General features: G+C 38.7%; 1 protein-coding gene across 2 annotated transcripts in view; it reads left to right on the plus strand.

Annotated features, from left to right (window-relative positions):
• LOC126210231 (uncharacterized) overlaps positions 1–21577 on the plus strand; it is a 79126-nt gene extending 57549 nt beyond the window's left edge. Inside the window, exons 5-8 of one of the 2 annotated variants that reach the window (XM_049939418.1) lie at positions 3981–4064; positions 12129–12260; positions 14131–14246; positions 19640–21577. In XM_049939418.1, the coding sequence (XP_049795375.1) occupies positions 3981–4064; positions 12129–12260; positions 14131–14246; positions 19640–19766 (459 nt within the window). In that variant the 3' untranslated portion in view covers positions 19767–21577. The remainder of the gene's footprint in view (positions 1–3980; positions 4065–12128; positions 12261–14130; positions 14247–19639) is intronic. The other variant, XM_049939419.1, reaches the window with a different exon arrangement.
• Positions 21578–24292: the final 2715 nt, after the last annotated feature.

The following is a 24292-nucleotide window of genomic DNA, read 5'->3' on the forward strand; positions in this document are numbered from 1 at the left end:
TAATGTGTTTTTCTATTTCGGAAGAAGAACTGTTTTGTTCGAAAGCTTAAATGTTTAGCAGTCTTTTTCATTGTGCCTGTGTGTGATTCAGTGCTAGAATCTACCTTAAGAGTGATATGGGAAATGGGAAACAGGGCAACCTTAAATAATAAAGTACAAATCAACCTGTGTGGAGATTTGTTTACTTGCACTTCTCAATCTACAGCCTCAAATTTGGAGAAAGAATGCCTCACTTGCACTGTTAATGCAGTGTTTGAGTTACTTCTGCTTTTCTCTGTTCACTGCAAACATCCTCATCTTTTGCGTGCGTCATAATCCATAAATCCCATATTTATTCCAGTTTTAAGCATCCTTTGTTCCATATAATGCACCAATCTGCTTTGTTAGCTCAGCAGTTTGTTCCCTGTATTGAGCTTTCCTATCTCTGCATTCTACTCGGTACACATAAATTATTTTAGCCATCTGTACAAATAGATGCTGATTATCTAAAAAAACTGCAGTGTCACTGATAAGAATACATCAAACAATTTCATCATTGTAACAATGGACAAATGAATAAAATCAAATTTTACTTTAATTCCATGTAGTAAGTAATAATGACACATTAATGGCTTTGTTCTAGTAGGTGTGTCATATGTTCTTAGAAACTACAATCGGGGTTCACTGCATTCATTCTGTCCTGCACTAAATTCACATATAATGGAAAATATTGTTTCACTAGTTATCTCAATTTGAGATAATATGACAAATACATTTTGTTGTTATCATTTACACCTTGAGAATCAGTGTCTCTTGTGTAGAACACTTTTACAAAATTGATTTCACTATTGGGATCTTCAGTCCTTAACAGTGATGCAAAAGCTTTTAAAACTTTTTATAAATCTAACTCGATCTGTTTTGTTATTTACTTTCCATTTCTAGTGACATTAGTACAGCAGCTCTTGTAGCACACTGTGCTTCTGCTTTGCTTACACCTTTTTCAGTTTCACCATAATAATGGTATGGTAAGCTGACTTCATTATAGATAAATAAAATCTTAAATTTCTATTATTTTGTATCCTCCTTATTTTCTCTTATTCTTACATTCATTCCATGTCTTTCACTTGTGAATACTATGTATATATGCAAAATTTATTACAAATGTACATTACTGGTTGGAATACACAAACTCAAGCACAATTTCACTCTTATTGCCCCACTGGCGGTGACGGGACGACAGAATCCTGTATATTGCTAGCTGTAGTAATATCTGTAAATGTTCGATAGATTAATGACAAATGGAGCCAAAAAGTAGTAGTGTTGCAGTTAATGTAAGCATAATGAAGCTGAATTCTAACACCCATACACACATCGCACAAACAATTTTAAGGGAAATCAAAATTAATCAGCAAATTTCTCACATACAAGAAATAAACTTGGTATTAACACAGACATGTCATTTATATACAAGTCAAATTATTACTACAGACTTCTGTAACTACGTGCCTTGCTCTCATTAGAAGTTGACTGTATGTATTTACAAATTATTACATTACAATTGCACCGACAGTAGGGCACTATACTTTCCAAGAACTACTGAGAGGCATTTCTTTTCTTGCTCTGTGATGGAGTGTGGCTATTATCTGACACTGCAATTCATCACAGTAAGACGCTCTTAAGCTCATTAGTTCAGTATTCATACAATAGCAAATGGCACATTCTCTCATCAGTTATAAGGGGTATTCCAAAAGAAATGAGCCAGAGGCATAATTACAGAAACCAGTACCTGTATGTTAGAAGTATTGATCCTGGCTATTGGGAAAATTGTCCCACTGTGACACAAGGTGGTGAATGACTGTCTCATAAAATTCCTGGGGCTGTGATGTTAACCAGTTCCACACGTACTGCTGGATGTCGTCGTCCGGGGTGAATCGTTTGCCTCTCAGAGTCTTTTTATGTGGACTAAAAATGGCATAATGACAGGGAGAGAGGTCCGGATTGTATGGAGGGTGACCGAGGACCTCCCATTTTAATTTCTGCAGGAGTGCTGCGACTGTGTTTGCCATATGAGTCTGTGTATTGTTCTAGAGCAGAATGACCCCACAGGTGAGACTGCCTGGTTGTTTTCATTTGATCACTTAGCAAAGGGTGGTCAAGGTTTGCGAGTTACACTGGGCACTAACTACTGTCCCGAGCTGCAGGAAGTGAATCAGAAGGGGGCCACCTTGGTCAAAGAAGAAGTCAGCATAACCTTTCCTGCACTCATGTGGATGGCCTTGGCTTTTTTTGGGCATGGTTACACTTGATGCTTGCACTGGAGACTTTGTCATTTTGATTCTGTTTCAAAGTGATGACACCACGATTCACTGTCAGCCAGGAATGCATTCCCTTCCCGAGCATAGTGCTGCAGATGAGCAAGGCAGTAGGCCTTTCGGTATGCTTCCTGGTGTGGTTGAAGACTGTTGGGCACCCATTGAGCACACACTTTGGCCATGTGCAATCCTTCCTTCACGACGGTGCAAACACTTCTGACGCTCAATCCGACCACGGCGGCTATGGCTTTCACTGTCACTCAGTGGTCCTGGATAATGAGTGCATCCACCAGCTGTATGATGTCATCGGTAATGAAGTGTGGTACTCCAGACCGTGCATCATTGACTAACGACACCCGTCCTTCCCTGAAGCACTTGTGCCGTGCCTCGGCTCTTGCAAGGGACGTGCAGTGTTCGCCATAGACTTGTGACATTCATCAGTGAATGTCTGTTCCTCCTACTCCTTCAGCTGTCAGAAAATGAGCAAGACCTCTTTGCTCTTCTTTTGATACCTCCGTGTCACTGTTTGCAGTGTGACTGTCAGCATTGGATGATTGATGGATGCTGCTGCTACCTCTGTATAGTCACGTGTGTGCACACTTACCCTCTAGTGCAGGCTGTGTACGTCCACGCTCTGGTCAGAACCACACCTCATTACACGTGCCACGATATACCCTCCTGTCACTGGTTTGCTCATTCCAGACTCTGGCTCATTTCTTTTTGAATGCCCCTTATATATGCAGGGTGAGTCACAAATGAAGAAAAATATTTCACTGACTGCATACTGCTGTATGCAATGAGTCAGAAACCACTGTAATTCTTGTCTCTCTGTCTGAGACTTCTTGTTCATGCAACAGAAAACAAGTTAATCAAAAAAGAAGACACTAAAGAATGTCAAGGTTTGGCTACATTATTTTTCCACAGGTATATCACTGATGAGACAATGGGAAAGACTCATCTCATTCCAGAGCATGAACTTGTGAGCCACACATTGCACACAGTTTACAGACCGCAGAGCCCCATGAAAGAGTAGCATATGTGCTGAGTGAGGATAATTCTATCTACAATCCAGGCATATTAAGAAATCATGCCATTCTTTCCTCCTGTCTAATGCAAGTGCACAGGACCACTCAAAACTTCTTTTCACATTTTACTTTTGCCAAATTCAGTTGCAGTGCTATTTTACAGACATAGGCAAATTGGGAATACAAGAAATCATGCCATTCATCCCTCCTGTCTAATGCAAGTGCACAGGACCACTCAAAACTTCTTTTCACATTTTACTTTTGCCAAATTCAGTTGCAGTGCTATTTTACAGACATAGGCAAATTGGGAATACAATTTTGTGTTTGTAGCTCAACATATGACACTATGTACAAAATGCTTTTTCTCATTCATGGTTCGCCATGTGAATGATTAATGCCAACTGTATAGAGATGGAGAGCTATGCCAGAATAACAAGTGATCACCTGGATTCTCATGGCTGTGAGAGAAACAAAACCTCTCTCTCTCTCTCTCTCTCTCTCTCTCTCTCTCTCTCACACACACACACACACACACACACACACACACACACACACACACAAGAGATGACAGAGAGTACGGCACTGCTTGTGGTGGCGACAGTAGTAATTAGAGGAGGCACCCTCCCCTCACCTCTCACCTCACCCTCGCTTCTCGCACGCGCAGGGCATCCTCGCAGCCGTGCTGACGGCTCTGTTCGGTTCCCGGGACCCCGACCAAGTTGCAACCATGGCAAAGCAGGCCGGCGAGGTGAGTATCCGCTCCACCCGGACCTCCCAGACCCCTGCATGCAGCTGCTGCTTTCTGGTACTGGTGCCGGTGGATGGTTCCTTACTTTATTTACAGACACACTTCTAAAAACCGTCATGAGTCCTCAGTCAGATAGCTTTTAAACTGTGCTGTGCATGGCAACAACTTGTAGAACGCACGCTAATACCGTATAAAATAACAGGCACCCCTCAATAATATTAACACACTAAACAAATATGAAGGCTGCCTTTTAAGTTTTTACAAAAAATGAGAAAAGTGTACCATTGTTTCACAAAAGATTCATTTCAAAACTTATTGGCAGGCATTTGAACCATTTCTGGATACATTTTTTTTTCAATGTGATGTCACTACCTCAAAAACTTGGTTGTGTAATGTGTCAGAAGTTCAAGACTGTCATTGCTCACAAAGTGTTTGATCTAAGTGAATAAAAAGAAGCAATTAGGATATAAAGCAGGCTAATACAGCAAATGGGACATTAATTCTGCATTCTCCTCCATCATTTGATTATCTATTGAGTGAAATGCTGTGTCACAATAGGCATAGTGTTGAAAAATGATGCAAACCTTATCAGTGGTTTTTCCTGAATTCATCAATGACTTGTGGTGAACAAATTGTTGTATACCATTCACCATTTGATTCTTCAATTCTCTACAGTAACAGTTGCCAAGTGTCCAATGTAACCAAACAAACAGGCAGTCATTTTCTCAGAACTGTTTTGAAAACTGAACACTTTTGTCAGTTTCAGTCAACTCGAAACACTCAGACGGGTGACTGCCATTTACTTTCCAGCCCATAGCAATATATTGCAAATTCCATCACGCATTACAGTGTTGTTTTGGATTCTACGTATCCTCAGCCAAATTCTGTGAGCATTTACTTCCACCAATTCATGCAAGCCTGTTTTTGAACTATGATAAAACTGCATGGACTCTGTCAGGAGCAGATCTTTTTTGTAGCCAAATATGTATGAGAAGTCAAATATACTGCAGTCTTCAATGTGCCCACAGATGCCTCTAATGCATCATAAGCCAGATGTGGACCCTTGTTAATTGTGTTAAGCATGACATCCATGTTTTTTTGAATGACTAATGATTTCAGTCTACCTTCACAAAATTTGTCAGTGTCAGAAGTGTAAGTGTGACAAATTTCTGCAAACCAGTTGCAATAAGTCTTCTTCTAAGGTGGCTGATTATCAAAAGTTGAACGATGTAATGTGATGGATTGTTGTCAAGTTGGGTATTTATGAAAACTGTAAAAAATTGTCCGGCAACAATCTTCATGTCATATTTCCATTTTCTCACAACAATCTTTCTTCAAACCCTACTTGTAAATAAAATTCTTGGCCAACTTGAGCTGCCATTATTTTAACAATAACAAATGATAAAGTTTGAAATAATAGTAATGTTACATCTCAGCAGCGTCATCTACTGGTTGGCTGTAAAAACCTGTGAAAACCCTGGTACAATGCTATTGCTAATGATTGTAATGAGCTGCTAAGATGTGTGCAGAAATTTCGGTGGCGTCTTAATCTCTACAATGTGTGTGCTAGTCCTTTCGAAGAATGAGAGAGGAAGGAAGGGAGAAGGTAGTAAGATTATAAAAAGATGATGTGGTACAGAGGCATCAGGTATACAGTACGATGCACTGATTACGTGATCCAAGTACTACTGGTTGTGACAACTGCATCAATCCTACGAATATGAAATTTTCAGCAGAAGTGTTGTTTGACAACCATATACACAGCCGTATAAGTTATATTTTAGTATTCTCTCAATACCAACAGAAAGATTGTTGTTGATACATCCACACCCTCTTTTCTTCACCTTAAGCGCTAAATGAAATTTGTACAAATTATAGTAATGGACATTCCAGGATAGAAACTGTAAACAAAGATGAGACATCTTAGCCATTCACTTGTAATTAAATAACGTGGAGCACAAAGAAATGAGAAACATCGCAGATTCTAAGTATCCACCTGATGGAATCTCAGACTCCAGTTCACAGCTGACTTTACAGTGTGAGATTCCATCAGGTGGATAATTAGAATCAAACATTAGCAAAAAAAAAAAAAAAGAGAGACAGTGACAGAGTCAAGCTCAATGTGTTCTCAGATGCCTCTCAGCTGTAATAGCGGTGACCACAAATGGGAAAGGTCCAATACCATGCCTAACTTTACTCTGTCAGATTGCTCAAAAAAAAAAAAAATAATAATAATAATAATAATTTTAAATCATCATATTGTTCAAAAAATTGGGGGAAAGATGGGTACATAGAGTTAGATACACAAACTAAGGGAAATGGATTAAGGTTCATTCTGCACATCTAACATGCAGTGTAAATGCCATCATTGTTTTACTTGTTGCTATATTGATCAGTTAAAAAAAAAAAAAAAAAAAAAAAAAAACTTCAGTTAGTCCAAAATATGTCCGGACTATAGCCAATCCAGACACTGCTGCTTGCAGGACTGCAGTGTGCTGGTGTCAGTACCCACCCTGCATGTCACTTCTTTGTGCTGCGAAATGTCGACTAGGAAAATTACACTGATAAGCCAAAACATTATGACCACTGCCCACCGCAACACTGGATGCCACCTGGTGGCATTGCAGGCATCTTATATGGTAACAGAAGTATGTAAGTGTAACAGACACACACGGGGATCACCCTAGCAAAGGTACGGGCTGCAAATGGGGAAATCCACTGAGATAAGCAACTCTGACGAAGGGCAGGTTATTATTACATAGAGCCTGTGAATGAGCATCTCAAAAATGGTGAAGCTGGTCGAATGTACATGTCCTGCTCTTGTGAACATCTACGGAAAAAGGTAGCAGAACAGTGAAACTACTACTAGATGTTAAATAGTTGGATATCCACAACTCTTCCAGAACACGGGGTTTGGAGGATTGTCTCTTCTGTAAAGTAGGATATATGGTGATCTGTGGCACCTCTGCTGAAAGAGCACGATGCTGGTGCAGCACAAGTGTTTCGGAGCACACCGATCATCGTACATTGTTGAACGTGAAGCCCCACAGCAGACCACACTTACATGTTCACATGTTGACCCAACAATATCATCAATTACGATTGCAGTCGGCTTGGGAACATCAGGATTTGACCATCAATCAATGGAAACATGTCAGCTCTTTGGGTGAGTCACATTTTTGCAACACTACGTCAATGGTCGTCTCCACAGACACCGTCAAAGATGTGAACAGTGGTTTGAAATGTGCAGTGCGCCAGATACATGTTGGTGGGAGCAGTATTATGCTACAAGTGGCATCCTCCTGCACTTGCATGTGACCTGTGTTAGTAATCAAAGACACGCTGACAGCTGCAAACTGCCTGCACCCCATCATGCCTGGTGTCTTCTCTGACAGCAATGTCATCTTTCAGCAGTATACCAGGTTTACCGGTATGAAATGAGCGTTAAGATATAAACATGTCGATAGGAAACATTTGTTGTGAAAGAGCCTTAATTTTTTTTGTTTGGTTGGTATGACATCTGTCAAAGATATTTAGTATACATCAAGTCATGGAACAAACAACATCATATCTTTTCACCATGTTAACAATGTCGAATTTTGTACCAGAAAGTGATGATTTGCGGAAAGCATTAATTTTTTGTTTTCATTTGAAAAAGAGTGCTGCAGAGTCGCATCGAATGCTTGTCGAGGCATATGGTGATCATGCTCTATCAGAAGCAACATGCAAAAGATGGTTTCAATGGTTCAGAAATAATGATTTTGATGTAAGAAATGAAGAACGTGGAAGACCACCAAAAAAGTTCGAAGATGCCGAATTGCAAGCAATATTGGATGAAGATCATACTTTGAGTCAGAAGCAAATGGCAGCAATGCTAAATGTTGCACAACAAACGATTTCTGGCCGTTTAAAAGCTATGGAAAGATCCAAAAGTGTGGAAAGTGGGTGCCACATGAATTGAATGAAAGACAGATGGAAAACCAAAAAAACCATTTGTCAAATTTTGCTTTAAAGACATGAAAGAAAATCAATTTTGTATTCAATTGTTACTGGTGATGAATAATGGATTTATTTTAAGAATTCTAAATGGGAAAAATCATGGGTTAATCCAGGACAACCATCAACATCAACTGCAAAACCAGATCGATTCGGCAAGAAGACAATGCTCTGTGTTTGGTGGGATCAGAATGGTGTGGTATATCATGAGCTTCTAAAACCCAATGAAACTGCAAATACTAATCACTACAGACAACAAATGATCAATTTGAACTATGCATTGATCGAAAAAAGACCAGAATGGGCCAGAAGACAAGGCAAAGTAATTTTTTTTACACGACAATGCACCTGCACACAAAGCAAAACTGGTTCAGGATACAATCAAAACACTTGGCTGGGACCTGCTACCCCACCCACCGTACTCACCAGACTTGGCCCCTTCCGACTACCATTTGTTTTCATCAATGGAACATGCATTGGCTGAGGAACACTTTAATTCCTACGAAGAAGTCGAAAATTGGGTGTGTGATTGGTTTGCTTCAAAAGACGAACATTTCTATTGGCGTGGTGTCCACAAATTGACAGAAAGGTGGTCAAAATGTATAGAAAGCAATGGTCAGTACTTTGAATAATTTTTTTTTTTACTTTTCAATTCAAAATTAGTGTTTCATAATCACAGAAAAATGCTCATTTCATACCGGTACACCTGGTAACTGTCCTTGTCTCAGAGCCAGAATCATGCTACATTCATTTGAGGAGCATTATAGTGAATTCACATTGATGTCAAGATGACCAAATTCACCTGATGTAAATCCTATGGAACTCATCTGAGTCGCTATCAAGCACCATCACTGAGCATGCAAATCAGTGGCCTGTTATTTACAGGAATTACATGGCCTGTGCATAGACATCTAATGCCACATACCACCACAAACCCACCAACAAACTGTCTGATCCCTGATACATAGAATCAGTGATGTACTTCATTCCAAAGATGGATAAACAAGATATTAAGCAGGTGGTCATAATGTTTCGGCTCATCAGAGTGTTCAAAACAGTGGGAATCACTAGATAACAATAACTAAAAATCAGAAAGCCAAAGGTAGCATACCAATTAGATTTCCCATTAAAGAGTACAATGAAAATAATCTGAGCAAATGAACTAGGCTGTGCCACAAAATAAGCTGTCATATTGTCAAGCATTTAACTTTTTGAAACATTTACAAACAAAGGACTTTAGTTTAACATGTCACTACCTACTTACAACTACTTGGTTGAAGCACTCTCTTTCCACCAATAAATTATTTCAGTTTAGGGATTGATTCTGGTTCTCTATATAATTGGGAAAAATGTATTAAAGGTCGCCAGAAATGGAATAAACAAACTATTGTTCTGGTAATGAAAAAATGTAAGATCATAAGAAAGTTCTCTTTGGTCAACACATATTAAAAATCAACATTATTCATTTGTCAAATACAATGTGTTAGCCAAAGTGCAGGACAGTAACCAGTAATCGGCTCCAAAGTAGATGAGAGTACAAATGTATGTGTTTCTTTGCACCACTTATTTTACTGGCAGTTACAACAGTTATTCACACATACACCTCCCTCAATAATGATTAACCAGTAACCCTGAATCTGTCATTAATTAACACTAGCTAGCACACAAAATCTAAAGCATGCAGATATTACAAGCATGAAATCATTAACAACACAATGGAAAATCCTGGTAGGAATATACGGAACTGCATGAGGAAACGTAGCAACTCAGAGTAGGGACACAGCACTGAGAAGCTCCCAGATAATTAACAATACAGATGTTGATTACGATTGCCTGACTGGTGATTCTTGTCAGTGCACGGACACAAAGTCTAATGCTGTACAGCAGCTAAATCCAGTCAGGCTGCCAGTTTGTTTCTGTACTCTGATGGAGGATCTGGTTTCGATATCAAAGCCACAGCAATCATCACCCTTTTTCCACATAGTAAGTTGTTCTCTTTCCTCATGCAGATGTAAGCATGAATGTACAACTGGCAAAATTTCATTTTCTGCATGGTTTCTGCAGTTTTAACCTTTAATACCAAACGTTTTCATATGCAAGCTCTAAAATATGCATGTCAAACAAATTTGTTTGAGAAGATTTCAGCTTTGCCTTTATAGTACAATAAACAGCATGCTAATGTGTATGTCATGAATTTGCTGATATCACATATTATCCTTTTGTTGGTCTCATTTCTAAATTCAATGTGGCAGAAATCATTACTAAGACTGTTGGGTTATGAAAGTATTTTTTTTTTCTCTCCAGTAAATGTGGAATGTTAAACTGTAGCAAGGAGAGAAAGGAAAAAAATTGGAGATAATATGCATGAGACTGAAACAGTCTTCAGTTACCTTGACATCTGCAACACAATACAAAATTTATCATTTGTAAAACCACATGGGAAATGTGGTTAAGTGCACCCTCAAAAATGGAGAACTGATTATAGCCATGCAGATAGTCACAAAGAATGTGAATTAACATAAGCTCTGTCATTTAACAAAGGAGATAATTAAGAATTATAAAAGTCAAAATTATTTCAGACTACAAAAAAACTTTAGATTCTTGATGTACTGTTATTAGATGATCCATTCACCTGTTTTATTTACAGTATTTAATTCATTCAATTTATTTTGAAATTATAAAATTTCATCTTCAGACTTGCTTGTAGCAGTTCAACTCAACTGGAACATTTAAGAAAATGTAGTCGCATCAAAAGTCAATAGACCTACTAATGCACAATATGAGGGTGCGCTGAAAAGTATTGCCTCTGAATTTATTTTTTGAAATTTCTTAAAGCTTTTTACATAAAACAAATGTTATTAACATCCTACATCTTTGTTCTCTGCATTTAGATATTTATTTCTCAACATACTCAGGTGACAAACACATTTCTGCCGTTGAGAAACCGGTTTGTTGTTACTGTCCACAGCAGAATGTTTGACTTTGTTGACAGACCCACAACCTCACATATGCTTGCACTGCTTCATCACTAGCAATGTGAAGTCCTCAACAGTGTTCTTTAAGTTTATGGGGCCAAATGGGACCGTATGGAAGATGATCGATAATAGTGAACTCGACACATCAGATTGTTGCAAATGCCACAGCACTCATTTGTGGTCCGGCATTGACATCCGTGTCTGGATGAATTCTTTGAATTTGTAACTTGATTACAGAATGCTGTTTCTGATGCATCGACATAGTTACGTTACAAGCCACCGTGACACATGCAACAGTTCAGAGCCCTCTAAAAATGTAGACATGAAGAATAAAGATGTATAATGTTAATAATGTTAGTTTTATTTAAGAAACATTAAGAGTTTTCACGAAACATTATTTTTCAGCATGCCACCATATGTGCCAGTTCTTGTGTGCACCCAGTATGAAGGCCAAATATCCAGCAACAGAAGTTTCATGTCTGCCCAATGGAAACTGGATACATGCAAGAAATGCTGTATTTTAGGCATACAATAGCACTACTGTTTTTCAATGTGGTTATATTTTGGATCACTATGTTCTTTAATGTTTGGTTTAGATGGAAACCCATAAGCAAATCTGCAAACAAAATTGTATAATTTTGAAACTGATGATGTGAATTATATACCATCGAGGGAAAAAAAAAAGCTGAATGGATTACCCAGTAACAGTATGTTAACTAAATACTAGTGAATGCCCCTAAGCCTCCATTGTGAGGATGAAACACACCAAAATACTTTAGATGGCAAATTTAATCAATGTTTTGTCTCAGACTCAAAAAAGTCTGAGGGTCAACATATCCATGACTTCACAGTTTACAGTTCACTATTCAGCTACATGGAATATGCATAATAGCCAATAGTAACTGGTAGCCGCATTCATGCTGAACTTCTTGCCATTTGTGGAAGAGCGAACTGCTTCCTTTGGGGCTTCACTTGACCAAAGTACATGGTTTTAACAGCAGAAAATATAAACAAAAGATAAAAGATGGACAAAAAGTCATCGGATGCTTTAGAGTAGGGTGTGACTGTAAAGCACTCACTACTAATGTTGCAGTTCATCAGCATCGTCGTTAACCTGCTGGATGCCCTCAAGACATCCTTCAGCCAGCGTTCGATGGCAGCCCGCTCCATCGGCAAGAGGGACTCCATTTCTGAAGCTGCTGTGGCCGGACTCGCTCTGCTCAAGGTACGTTAATGACAGTGTCCATCCCTTTGCCCGTACAAGCAGTGAATGTTGAGTTGCTCTCTGAATGAGACCAGTGGGCAACTGTTAACATTTCTCCCAAATGTACCGTGTCACTTTGCATTTACGCGCAGTTTGCCACCAATTAACTGACAGTTTAATTAAGAGTTCCACCAGTAGCTCAGCAAAATTATTGAAACTTCCTTAAATAAATAAAATGGGACTTGCATCAGTACAGAATTTACTCTGGGGATGGGGGAATGAAGTACATAAAAGGGATTTTAGACATTTTTGATGATTACATTGTCTTGCAAATTCCTCAACAGTAGGAAGAAGTGGAGGATAAGTTTGCACAGTTAACATCAGAAGATAAAATTAAAAAACAGACGTGCAGATGATCAGTGCTCATTGTGAAGAATGGCAGCTAACCCACACACAAAGTCATGCTATCAGATGGAGTATCCATGGTCAATTATTTAAGCACATAAATCTTTTAGTCACATAAATCTAGTAGTCAGGGAGGCAGATGCCAAAATGATTCACTGCAAGAATCCTTTGGAGAAATATAAGAACATTCATCTAGGGTCCTAGAGAAATGTTCTTTAGTTTCAGTCATTTGTCAAATTAATTTAATGAAATCAACAGAGAACACTTGATGAGAGCTACTCAGTTCATCACTGGTTTACTTCATCAGTGCCAGGGTGTAACAGAAATGTTTAACTGCCACTGAGACATGCTACATGACAGGTATAGAGTATCACATGAAATAGTAATAAAATTCCAAGAGCACACAATGTGACATCACTTGAGGAACATATTACTTCCTTGCAGACAGTGACCTTGGTGGAAAATTAATGAAATTTGGTCTTATTTAGAAGTCATTTTCCAGCATAACATCTACAAATGGAAGAGGACGGAGGAAAAAATTATGCCCACACACTAACTAGGGCCCACCACAGAGTGGCCTGTGGAGGTCAGATAATTATTTAGAAGCATATTATGCTTATCATTGAGATCTATCCACGTTTCCATAGAGCCCCTGGCTGTATATTCCCAAATCCACTACACTCTTGAATGTAACAATATTATGAGATGGAAAGTTGCTATTCACCATGTAGTGGAGATGCTGAGTCGCAGTTATGCACAACAAAAAGACTTTCACAATTATAGCTTTCAGCTGTTAAGGCCTTTGTCAAAAATAGACAGACTTATACACAAACACACATGCTCACGGAAACACAACTCGCACACTTGACTGCAGTCTCAGGCAACTGAAATCCCACAGTGGTTTCAGTTGCCTGAGACCGCAGTTGTGTGTGTTAGTTGCATTTGCATGAGTGTGTGTGTGTGTGTGTGTGTGTGTGTGTGTGAGAGAGAGAGAGAGAGAGAGAGAGAGAGAGAGAGAGAGAGCGCATGCGTGACTGAGCATTTCCGCTATATGCTGAGTAGCAACTTTCTGTCTTATAATATTGTTACATTCCATCCTGGATTTTCCATTGTTTGACACTCTTGGATAAATTTATACATACCTCAATCTGTTTTCTCCTGAGTTCCAAGTCCACAACTTCATATAAAGTTTAGCACAAGTTTAAATTTGTGCATTATTCTACAATCCTCCCTTGTATTTCATGAGTTATGGATACATTTTTATTGACACTTCAGTTAATTAATACTACCCCACTAGTTGAAGAATGCAAGTGTGCAACCAAAGTAGGCCATTGAAAGGTCAACTGTAAGAAGTGAATGTTATGAAAGAAACAAAACAACAGGAACAGTATATATGGGTACAGTTTAAGACATGGTAGTTTCCAGATCAGAATGTGGAGCACAATTTTGTACATACTCAGTGACATGCTGCTCATCTGTCATGCAGGGCTACGTGAGGACGCTGAAAACGAGTGACTCGAGCTGCATGCAGAGGATGGTGTGCGAGGCCAACCGGGAGTGCTCCACCGACACCCAGGGAGCCATCTACTGCCAGCTGGGAACGTGAGTACACGATTCAGTGTGTCATTCTCAGAAGCGACACCTTACAGTAAATTAAATACATTTCCCACATTAAGTAACAATACCTTAGAATAGTCTTACAATAAATAAAGTTTTTTCAAACTTCAATCTGTGGCAAGTGGTTCAAATACACACAAGCTTTCAGATTACTTAGGAGTAACAATGACAACACTCAACACTTAATAACCATCCAAATTATCATAAAATTATAACAATTAAAAAGTCAAGAATGATGAGGTGCTTCCAAAAGCTGCATAGCAGTATGAAAGTGTTTTATATAAAACTACCAGTTTTGCTTTGGTACAGAAGCACCATCAGGTTTATAATGACTACATTTCCAAACTGTATTGAACAATGACTGAGTCCCAGCTTTTGGTAAGTTGTCCACATTAAGAGTCAAACCACACTGATGGTTATCATAATAAAATTGAGTGCACCCAATAGACACTCTGTAAAATATACAAACCGTGACTGCTGAATGTGCCAAGCCAGAGTTGCAGGACAGGTTTTCCTTAAAATAGAAAATTCCACTTACCAGGTAATGATTCCAGCTCCTATTGAAGGAGTCCCCTTCGCTACCTAAACACAGTTGCCAACATTTCTGGAGGTCTTGGGAGCAAGCACAGAAATTTTCAACTGTGATGCTTGTAAGCTCATCTGTCACAGACCATTGGATCTCTGAGATATCTTGATGAAGCTTTCCTGAGAGTCACCTTTTCACTCACAGATACAAGAAAAAATCATGACAGGTCTGGCAAATGTGTGATGGCAATAACAGAATGTCTGGCCAGATATTCGGTAACAGATAAAGCAGTACGGGGTCTTGCAATGTCACGCAGTAAGAACCACTCCTAAGAATGCCAGGAATCAGGGCAGTGATGTCGAATTGCTTGTTGCAATCATTTAAAGTCTTTGATGTAAAGAACTTGGTTCATTATTTGACCAGGAGTAACATACTAATGGTGAACTTTACTATCAAAGAATGTTATCAACATTGTCTTTGTTCTTGAAGGCTGTTATTTGACTTTTTTGGGGCTGGCGATCCACTGCTCTACCGTTCAGCACCTTGATGCTCCATGTGAAGGTCATACTGGTAGCACCCACTTTCATTCCCAACAATAATCTTTGCAAGAAATATGGGGTCATGTCTGGCTCTATCCAGTATTTCAACAGAAATTCTTCATCTTTCCTCTTTTTGTTCATCTGCAAGTGTGTGACGGAAGATTTGATGAGTTTTGCATTAAGTTTCCAATGACACACATCACGATTCGAATTATGTTCTTGTGATATCACACACACAGTTACATGCCGGTCTTCTTGCCCTACACACTCCACTTCTACATCAGTTCGGACAGCAGACGGGCGACCTGCTCTGGGATCATCTTGCGCCGAATCCCTGCCTTCGTGAAAACTTTTGTGCCCCTCAAACACATGACTTCTTGAAAGTGCCTCACCTATGTTTGCTTGCATAATTATTGTCCATGTTTAACTAGGGCTTTTCTCAAGCTTATTGCAGAACTTAATGTTCACCCTTTGCTCACAATCAGCATCTGTTGTCTCTCCACAACTAATGCACCAAGAACCCAGACTGTGTTGCTAAGCACAACACTGTGCTCTAGTGAGTTTGTGCAGAAACATGGCCAAGACCATTTTGAGGGTACTGCCATAAAAACAACATTTGTTCCTTTTTAGTATTACAAACTCAGAAATGAAGAAACCTGTCGTGGAACTTTCTGGCAAAGGCAATAAGATCTGGTAGACATGAGCTGTATAAAACCAATATAAATAAAACTTAAAATCCCGTGTGATGTGCATGTTTCTGCCATCTTTGTAACAGGTCAGTGTGGTGTAAGCAGCCCGTGGAGGCTGGCACTATGCACATCACACAGGATTTTAAGTTTTATTTATATTGGTTTAATACAGCTCATATCTACCGGATCTTATAATATATCCTTCGGAGTATTATCTGACTTGGCTCATTCAACAGTCATGCTTTGTATATTTTCACTAGTATCTTTTGGTTGTACTCAATTTTATTATAACAGTTCACCAATGTGGCTTGACTCTTAGTGTGGACAACTTACCAAAAGCTGGGACCTCATAATTGTCCATTACAGTACGGAGATGTAACCATTATAAAACTGAAGATGCCTCTATACTAACATGAAAGCAGTAGTTGTGAATAAAACATCTTCATACAGCTGTGTGGCTTTTGGAAACACCTCATCATTCTTGACTTTTTAATTGTTACTTTTTTATGATAATTTGAGTTGTTATTGACAGTTGAGAGTTGTTATTGTTATCCATAATGCCTCTGAGCTGTGGTTGCCCTCCCCAGAATGTCTAGTTTCAGATAAATGCTCCTCTGTCATCGTCAAGTGGCCACTGACTGTTATGTGGTTGCTGCTCCTGTTTGCCTGTGACTTCACTAGTGTAAAGTCCAGTCTCACTTCAACTGGTTCCTAAAGTGGCAGCTAAGCAGAGCTCAGTACCTGATCATTGGAAGGCCAAAATGGGCATTGCTGAGGTACTGGTCACTAGTGACGCAATATGCAGAAGTATGGCAAAGTAAAGAAAGAAGTGGTAATCATACAAGAGTCAGTGTCCACACAACAGTGGCTGAGGAGGATTTGACTCACAGTTTGTGGGTCTTAAACAACTTCATATGAATGGAAGCTGGGAAAATTTTAATACTTTATATAATTACAAGATCACAAATCCATGCAATCTGTTTCTAACATTTGATCTGAAGTAAATGAATATTTCCATTGTCAAGGATTGATGATGACACAGATTAATAAAGATTAGGCAAATTCTTCCTCTTTCCAGTAGTTATTATATTGTGGATTGCTTAAGTTAGTTACCTATGAGCCATTGTTGAACAACTGGAGAGATGAAGAGAGACCTGCTAATTGTGGTGTGTGGAGCCAATTAATGGGCCATGAAAAAATGATGCTATTTGCAACTATCTACCTAGCACCACACTCTAGGTCATATCTGACCACTGTAACTGAGGAACTCAAACTAGTGTCTACCTCACAGAATATTATAAAATAAAAAAGTACATATTTATCTAGAGGAGACACCATAAAGCTTTCATATTTCTAAGAGTACAGATTTGATCAGAGGAAAGACCAGAAATTAGTGCTTGCATTTCCTGTGGGATACTTTCAAATGGTGTAGAACAGTTGACATTGCGCACAGCACATTTAGTTTTGTACAAACAATGTCAAAATACAGTTTGTTGTTGGATATATTTCAGCCAGGCATCACACAGATGATTTCATTACCAGTTTTAACCTCTTAATGAGTCACCATCAGATGATTTGAAAATATTATCACATACCTGCGAGAAAATGTAAAATATTAAAATCATCTGCCAATGACTTGTTAAGTGATTGATATCAGCTATGTGACCTATAGCTGAAGTACACAATAAAAAGATTTCGTTTACAATACAATCACTGTGTCATACCTAGGCTGTGTAAGGAATCAACATTTAGCCACAAAAGCCTCGAGTTCTCCATAGCAGTTTTGGATTGGAGATCATGTATCCTTCTGTAATGTTTCAAATATTTTGAGCAGATACAATTATGGCTGTAATAATAAAAGTTAAATGGATATGGGTCAGGTGTGTAGCCACATGAACGAACGTAGAGAAAAATCACAAAAATATGGATTTTGCCAAAGTAGTGAACATGGCATTTCAAGCATAATTACATTCTATTCCTTTTATTGTTATACAATAATTTACCATGTAGCTAAACTTATCCTTACCCTATTGTACTTAATCTTTGATGTTCTGATGTCATTTGACCAGGTATTTAAATTTAATGATGGTTTCTGGGAATGGATTGGGGATATGTCCTGGCAAATTGTTCCACCCCTTTGCTCTACCAACATAATATTATTTGCATGTATTGTTTCTTCGTGATATCACACTTCTTTTATACTGACTGTCTTTCCTTGTCTTTCACGCACATATAGTTCTGTGTCCAGTCTTTGTCACATATCTTCTTCCTAGCCACAAATGCTTGGTAAACTTCCCCAATTCTAGCTCTTTACCTTCTTTCTGTTAGACTTTCCTATTTCAGTTCCTTAATTATTTCTGTGATACTGATTGTCCTTCTGTAGTATGCCATTATAGAACTGGCTGCACTCCTTCCATCTGCATCTTTGCTGGAGTCCCATATTCCCACAGCATATTCCAACTGGCGTCTTCTCCTTTGTAACATTCTGTCTCTCATTAACTTTCATGCCAGATTTATTGCCTCACCTATGTGTAGTCTCCATTGTAGATTCCCAGTGCCCAGTGTCGCATCTAGGTACTGGCGTTGTTGGCCTGCTGTGATGTTGACCAGTCACAGCAAAGCTTGCATTCGTATCTTAGAACACTCCTAGCCTTTAGTCAAGATGGCCATTTGACCCTGCAACTTCCAACATTTCCTCACTCTGGATCCTGTTCCTGATTACTTCTAGGTCCTGTCTTCTAAGAGTTTACTTCCTCAAAATTATTATATTAACAGCAAACAATCTTAATTCTGAGTTTACCCGTTCCCTGGTATTATTGACATAAATCAGAAACAGCAATGGCCCTAGTTTATTGCCTTGTGTTACATCTCTCTTTGTCTTCACTGCCGTCAATGTGAAGTTTTCCACCTCACCCTCTGTTAAAATCCGAACAGTAGCTGGGATCAAACTTTGGTGCTACCCTTGGACTATGAAAGTTCTTTACAAGGAGGAAGGTGCATTAATGATACTAGAAAACATGCAGGATGGCAATGGGCCCATACAGCAGAAAATTACAATGCTTGTCAAATGGCTGTTGATTAATTAAGGATTTTCCTTATAAACTGCACAAGGAGCTGTTTATTCTGATTATGTTCAAATACTTCTAAATATTTTCTAAAGATATTTATTCACCATCACAGATTTGGCTGTTGGGTCATTCTCAAGTGATAGCTGTAACAACATGTATCACACAAACAGTTGTTCAACTTTAAAATATATTGTTTTCTCAAAAATTTATAACAGTCAAATTATTAGTTTAAAAATTGTATACCACTCCTATCTCACTATAAAGTGCATCAGAGCAAAATCATTCCCTTTGAGTTCCTCATGTCAACCATGTTTATATATCTGGTATGTATAATTAGACAAGATTCTTCATCATCTATATAAAAGGATGTAGTACTACACCAAAATGAGAATATTATGTGACATCACATGTTTAAGCACAAATTCATTAAAAGTATTACAAACACATTACTTACTGTAATTCCTATTGAATTCGTGTAATATTGCACTCACACATTTAATAACAGTGTAGGTGGAACACGTTATTTCTAAATGCATTCACATTTTGCTCACAACAGGTACGCAACCAGCTTCATGCTCGAGAGATCGAGTGATACGCCTTTCGATGCCTTCTACGATGCTGGCAGAAGAGGAAGGAGTGGAGAGGACTGCCGAGCGCTGTTCCTCTCCTGTAACGAAGTCTAGAGAGCCACCTCCACCTCCAGCTGTCGCAACCCCGAGCTGAGCCGCGACGTCCCGCACGGACCGATACACTGACAGTGACTGTGGACTTACCACTTTACCCGACCGACATACCCTGACAGCCAAAACGTTATGCGACTACAGATGGAGACACAGAACCGATACATGTCTAAAACTACAGATCTGACAATGACACCACTGCGTATAATGCTTTAATACATAGATGAAACAGCAGACAGTTTTAATGAACTTTGACTGTCTGTAACAGGTGTAGCCAGTTTCCTGCTCGGAGGGATTTCACTTGCCATAAAACTCGTTTATTTAGGTTCATAAATTGTCACAGTGGGGTACGATGAGAGTTGTAAAAGCAGCTGTGGGACTGTGAACAGGTGGATACAATATCTGGCAATAACAGGTGATTTTTCAGGAAAGAAATACTTTTGGCTTTGTGATACCTAACTACTCAGCGAGACTAATTGGGCAGCTCGAAACTGGCAAGGTGATTGACGATTCGGGCTCTGACCGGAGGAAGACGTATCGAGTCCGGCACTCGGCAGAATTCATCACTCCGCTCAGTAAATACGCCAGATTCTTCTACATATACGTATATACGTAGACATAAATTATGTCAACACTGCACATAGATTTCACATACTATCCAATATATTATAGGCATTGTATTGTGGTAGCAATTACGAATTAAGACACAGGTGATATATAGTCGATAAGGTGCGTAACAGTCTGAGACCGCGGTCGTATGTGCTGTCGACTTCCTTCGTAGCTCACGGAATCGTAGTTCTCGTCACTGAATATCCGGGTGAGTTTTGTCTACAACATTACCCCGAGACTGACGACAGTGTACAAGGACGGACTGCACGTCTCAGATGACTTACATTAATCTACTGTAGTGGACATATATTTCTGAATGTTTTCAGTATTGTATTTGTCTGAATGACTGAGTGTTTGTGCTGTTATTTATTGATAACTTATTAGATAGCCTACATTAAACTGAAATTTAAGAGCATTTCCATAATAGCATCCATTTGTTCAACTATAATTTCAGTTTCCCAAAGACAGCATTATTTATTTATTTATAGATATATACTACAATTATTTATTTATTGTGTAATACAATTATTGCATATGAGAAATCATTTACAAAATTTATCCAATGTATACTGTAATTTCAGAAAGAGTTCTGCTCCAAAGAGAAAGGGTCCCAGGATTCAAAAACTTGACTCATTAACAAGTACCAGAAACTGTAATGGTCTACGGTTAGAGAGGACCTAAAAATGAATGATTCTTAATAATAAACGCTGGTGTTGCAGTGAACCATTTCCCAGTACTGACAATCATGGAATATTCCATGTATGAGAGTGTCAGTACTCAGGAAAAATGCCGCATCTTCAGGGCAAGGGCAGTGTGTGACAGGGAGCACATTAAAAGCTAACCACTGCAGTGAGCACACCAGAAGAACTCCATAATCACACATATGGACATAATTTCTGAAGTAATTGACAGGGCAACTGGACATTGTTTCATTACACCATGCAGCTAAACTCAGTTACTTTTACATGATTAACAAATGTTGACCTTTTATATTCTCTCAAAGTGAGGAATCACCTGTACGCTGCTGCCCTGGTTCCAACTCACCAATTAATCTTCTGATTCACTGTTACACAGCATGAAGCGAATAAGATCTGGAGGAGAGGAGGAACAGACTCAGTTTACATGTGTACCAAGGAAAAATAAAACTATGAATGACTGGTCGTGTATGTATGAGACTGAAAAAGCGCAAATGTAGTCATGTAGAAACGTCCTTGTGAATTTGTTGTATATGTTACTAGTTAATAAATATTTTCACAAATACTTTCCTGGGATTTATTAAACATGTAATTTCAATGTGTCACAGTATAATATATGGTACCTCCAATGGCACAGTAATATGATAATACTATTTTAATTTTATGACTGAAATATCATAACTAACATTCCATGAAACGATACACAGTTATTCTTTACATGATTACTGATTCCTTGCCTGTGCCATTGCAGAATACTTGTTATAGTTGTATTCTATGGAATACACTGTACTATTCAAATCTGTCATTGCTTTTGAAGAAAAAAGTTTGAAACGTGACAGATACAAACCAAGATATCAGGAGTTCACAAGAATATGTGTGTGTGTGTGTGTGTGTGTGTGTGTGTGTGTGTTTTGCAGTAACAGATAAATGGATCCAACATTGACTAAGATTTGGGACATAACTGTTGCATTTCAAACAATATTAAGTTACAAAATTGAATATTATTGCTGATTTTATCACACAACAATTTAAAAATTGAACATAAAGAGAATACCTACTACATCACAGGCACAGATCCAGGGTTGAGTTTTAGGGGAGTGGGTATCACAGTTTCTACTTTCTCCCCCCACCACTGTCCCCCAAATAGAATTTCCCACTTAATACAACAGTTGCTTATGATCAAATAATAATAGCAGTAACAATAACATATATAAAATGCTTTAATACAGTAACAATAACATGATTACATTAATGCTTAAGTCATTTTAAAACAGCTTACAAGCATTATAATTTGTGCAAGAAAAAACTAGTGTGCATTGACCATTATTGGTGTAGGGTGAGTCAAACAGAACTTTAAAAGTACGAAATTATAAAGAAATTTATTGGGATAACTTACAGAATCAGTAGATGTATCATTTTGTAGCAAACAACCTCAAGTTTGATTGATGTAATGCATCAGTACCTCATTCCACCACCAGTAGTGCCAGCGTAGTGCACAGTTAAAATGACTACTTTCATTGGTGTGGAGCGAGTTCGCTGTGTGTTTTGGTTTCACGAAACAAACTCTGGAACAAATGTTCGGAGTAAATTTTGCACCAAATATGTTAAAGAACCTCCAAGCAGGCCTGCAATTTACTCTTGGCACAAGAACGTTGTTGAAAGGGGTTGTTCACTGTGACATGCTCACTTGCGTGTTGGTGATTATGTGGAACAGATTAGGGAGAGCTTTGCCTGCAGTATACAAAAATCAATGCAACATGCATCTTGTGAGATTGGCATTCCACAAAAGACTGTTTGGTAAGAATTTTGTTGACGTTTACACTTGAAGCCATACAGACTCACAATGACACAGCACATTAGTGATGCAGATAAGGTTGCTCATGGAGAACTCTGTGTGAAAATATTGCATAAGACAGAGGACGACAAGGCATTCCTGACAATAATTTTCAGCAATGAGTCAACATTTAATATCATTGGCAAGGTGAATACACACAATACATAATATGGGGCAGCAAATATCCACATGTAACCCAGGAACACATTCATGACTGCCTCGAGGTTAATGTGTTTTGTGCCCTTAGAAAACAGAAAGTTTACAGGCCTTTCTTCTTTGTGGAGAAAACTGTCATGGTAATGTGTATCTGGAAATGCTTGAAAACCTTTTAATTCCACAGATTGATGAAGATGACTGAGATGGGATGGTTTACTACCAACAAGATGGTGCACCACCTCATTTCCTCACCAAAGTTCAAGGTTTTCTTGATTTCCCAGGTCAGAGGACTGGTTGCGAAGGGCCAATTGCACGGCCACCTTGGCCTCAGACTTGACATCACCCTGGTATTTTATTAACGAGCCTTTGTATGTTCCTCCCTTACAAAACATTTTAGCCGAGCTGAAAAATCGAATCTACACTGTCTTTGCACAAGTTACGCCCAATTTGCCATAACAAGTGTGGGAATAAATTGATTACCAGTGGGATGTTTGCCACATCACAAATGGTAGTCAGATCGAACCAAAATGACACTTTTATGTGAAACTTGAGGTTGTCTGCTATGAAATGACACATCTACTGATTCTCTAAGTTAGCTCAATAAACTTCTATATACTCCCAAATCCGTAAAGTCGCTTTTGACTCACTCTGTGTAGGCTTTAACGTGAGTAAGAAATTTCTGAGAATGCATGTCTTGAGCACAGGTGAACCATGCACTGTGGGAAGGGCCCACTCTGGGGGCAGGTAAACTGGACATTCGACTGGGGTGCCAAGATTTGGGAGCGTAGGATTTCCACCCATCCCAATATATTGGGACCGTCACCTTTATAGACCTATTTGTTCCGACATCCCAACAAGACTCAATTTTACTCCAATTTTGCAAAACATTGTTACGAATTTGGCTTAAGTACTGAAGTAACAGCATCTACTAGCACAGCATGTAAATGCAGTCCTTTGTTTTTCTTTATTGTCATTTCGACACCTTTACAAGAAAAGTAGGCTGGCAGTGGCCTATCTACACTGCTCTTCGACCACAGATAATACAGACAGTATATAAAGAGACACAGAAAAACAAAACAAACACAGTGGATAAAAACGGTAGACAACATATTAAAATACATGAAGCCGTTCACAGGCGCACTGTCCGAATAAAAAACATTCATCACTGTACACAAATGGAGGAGACAGAAATTACACATGTGAATGAAGGAGCACAAATGGAGAGACACTAAAGC

The sequence above is a fragment of the Schistocerca nitens genome, chromosome 10 (genome assembly GCF_023898315.1).
Source record: "Schistocerca nitens isolate TAMUIC-IGC-003100 chromosome 10, iqSchNite1.1, whole genome shotgun sequence".
In the NCBI taxonomy this organism is placed as follows: domain Eukaryota; kingdom Metazoa; phylum Arthropoda; class Insecta; order Orthoptera; family Acrididae; genus Schistocerca; species Schistocerca nitens.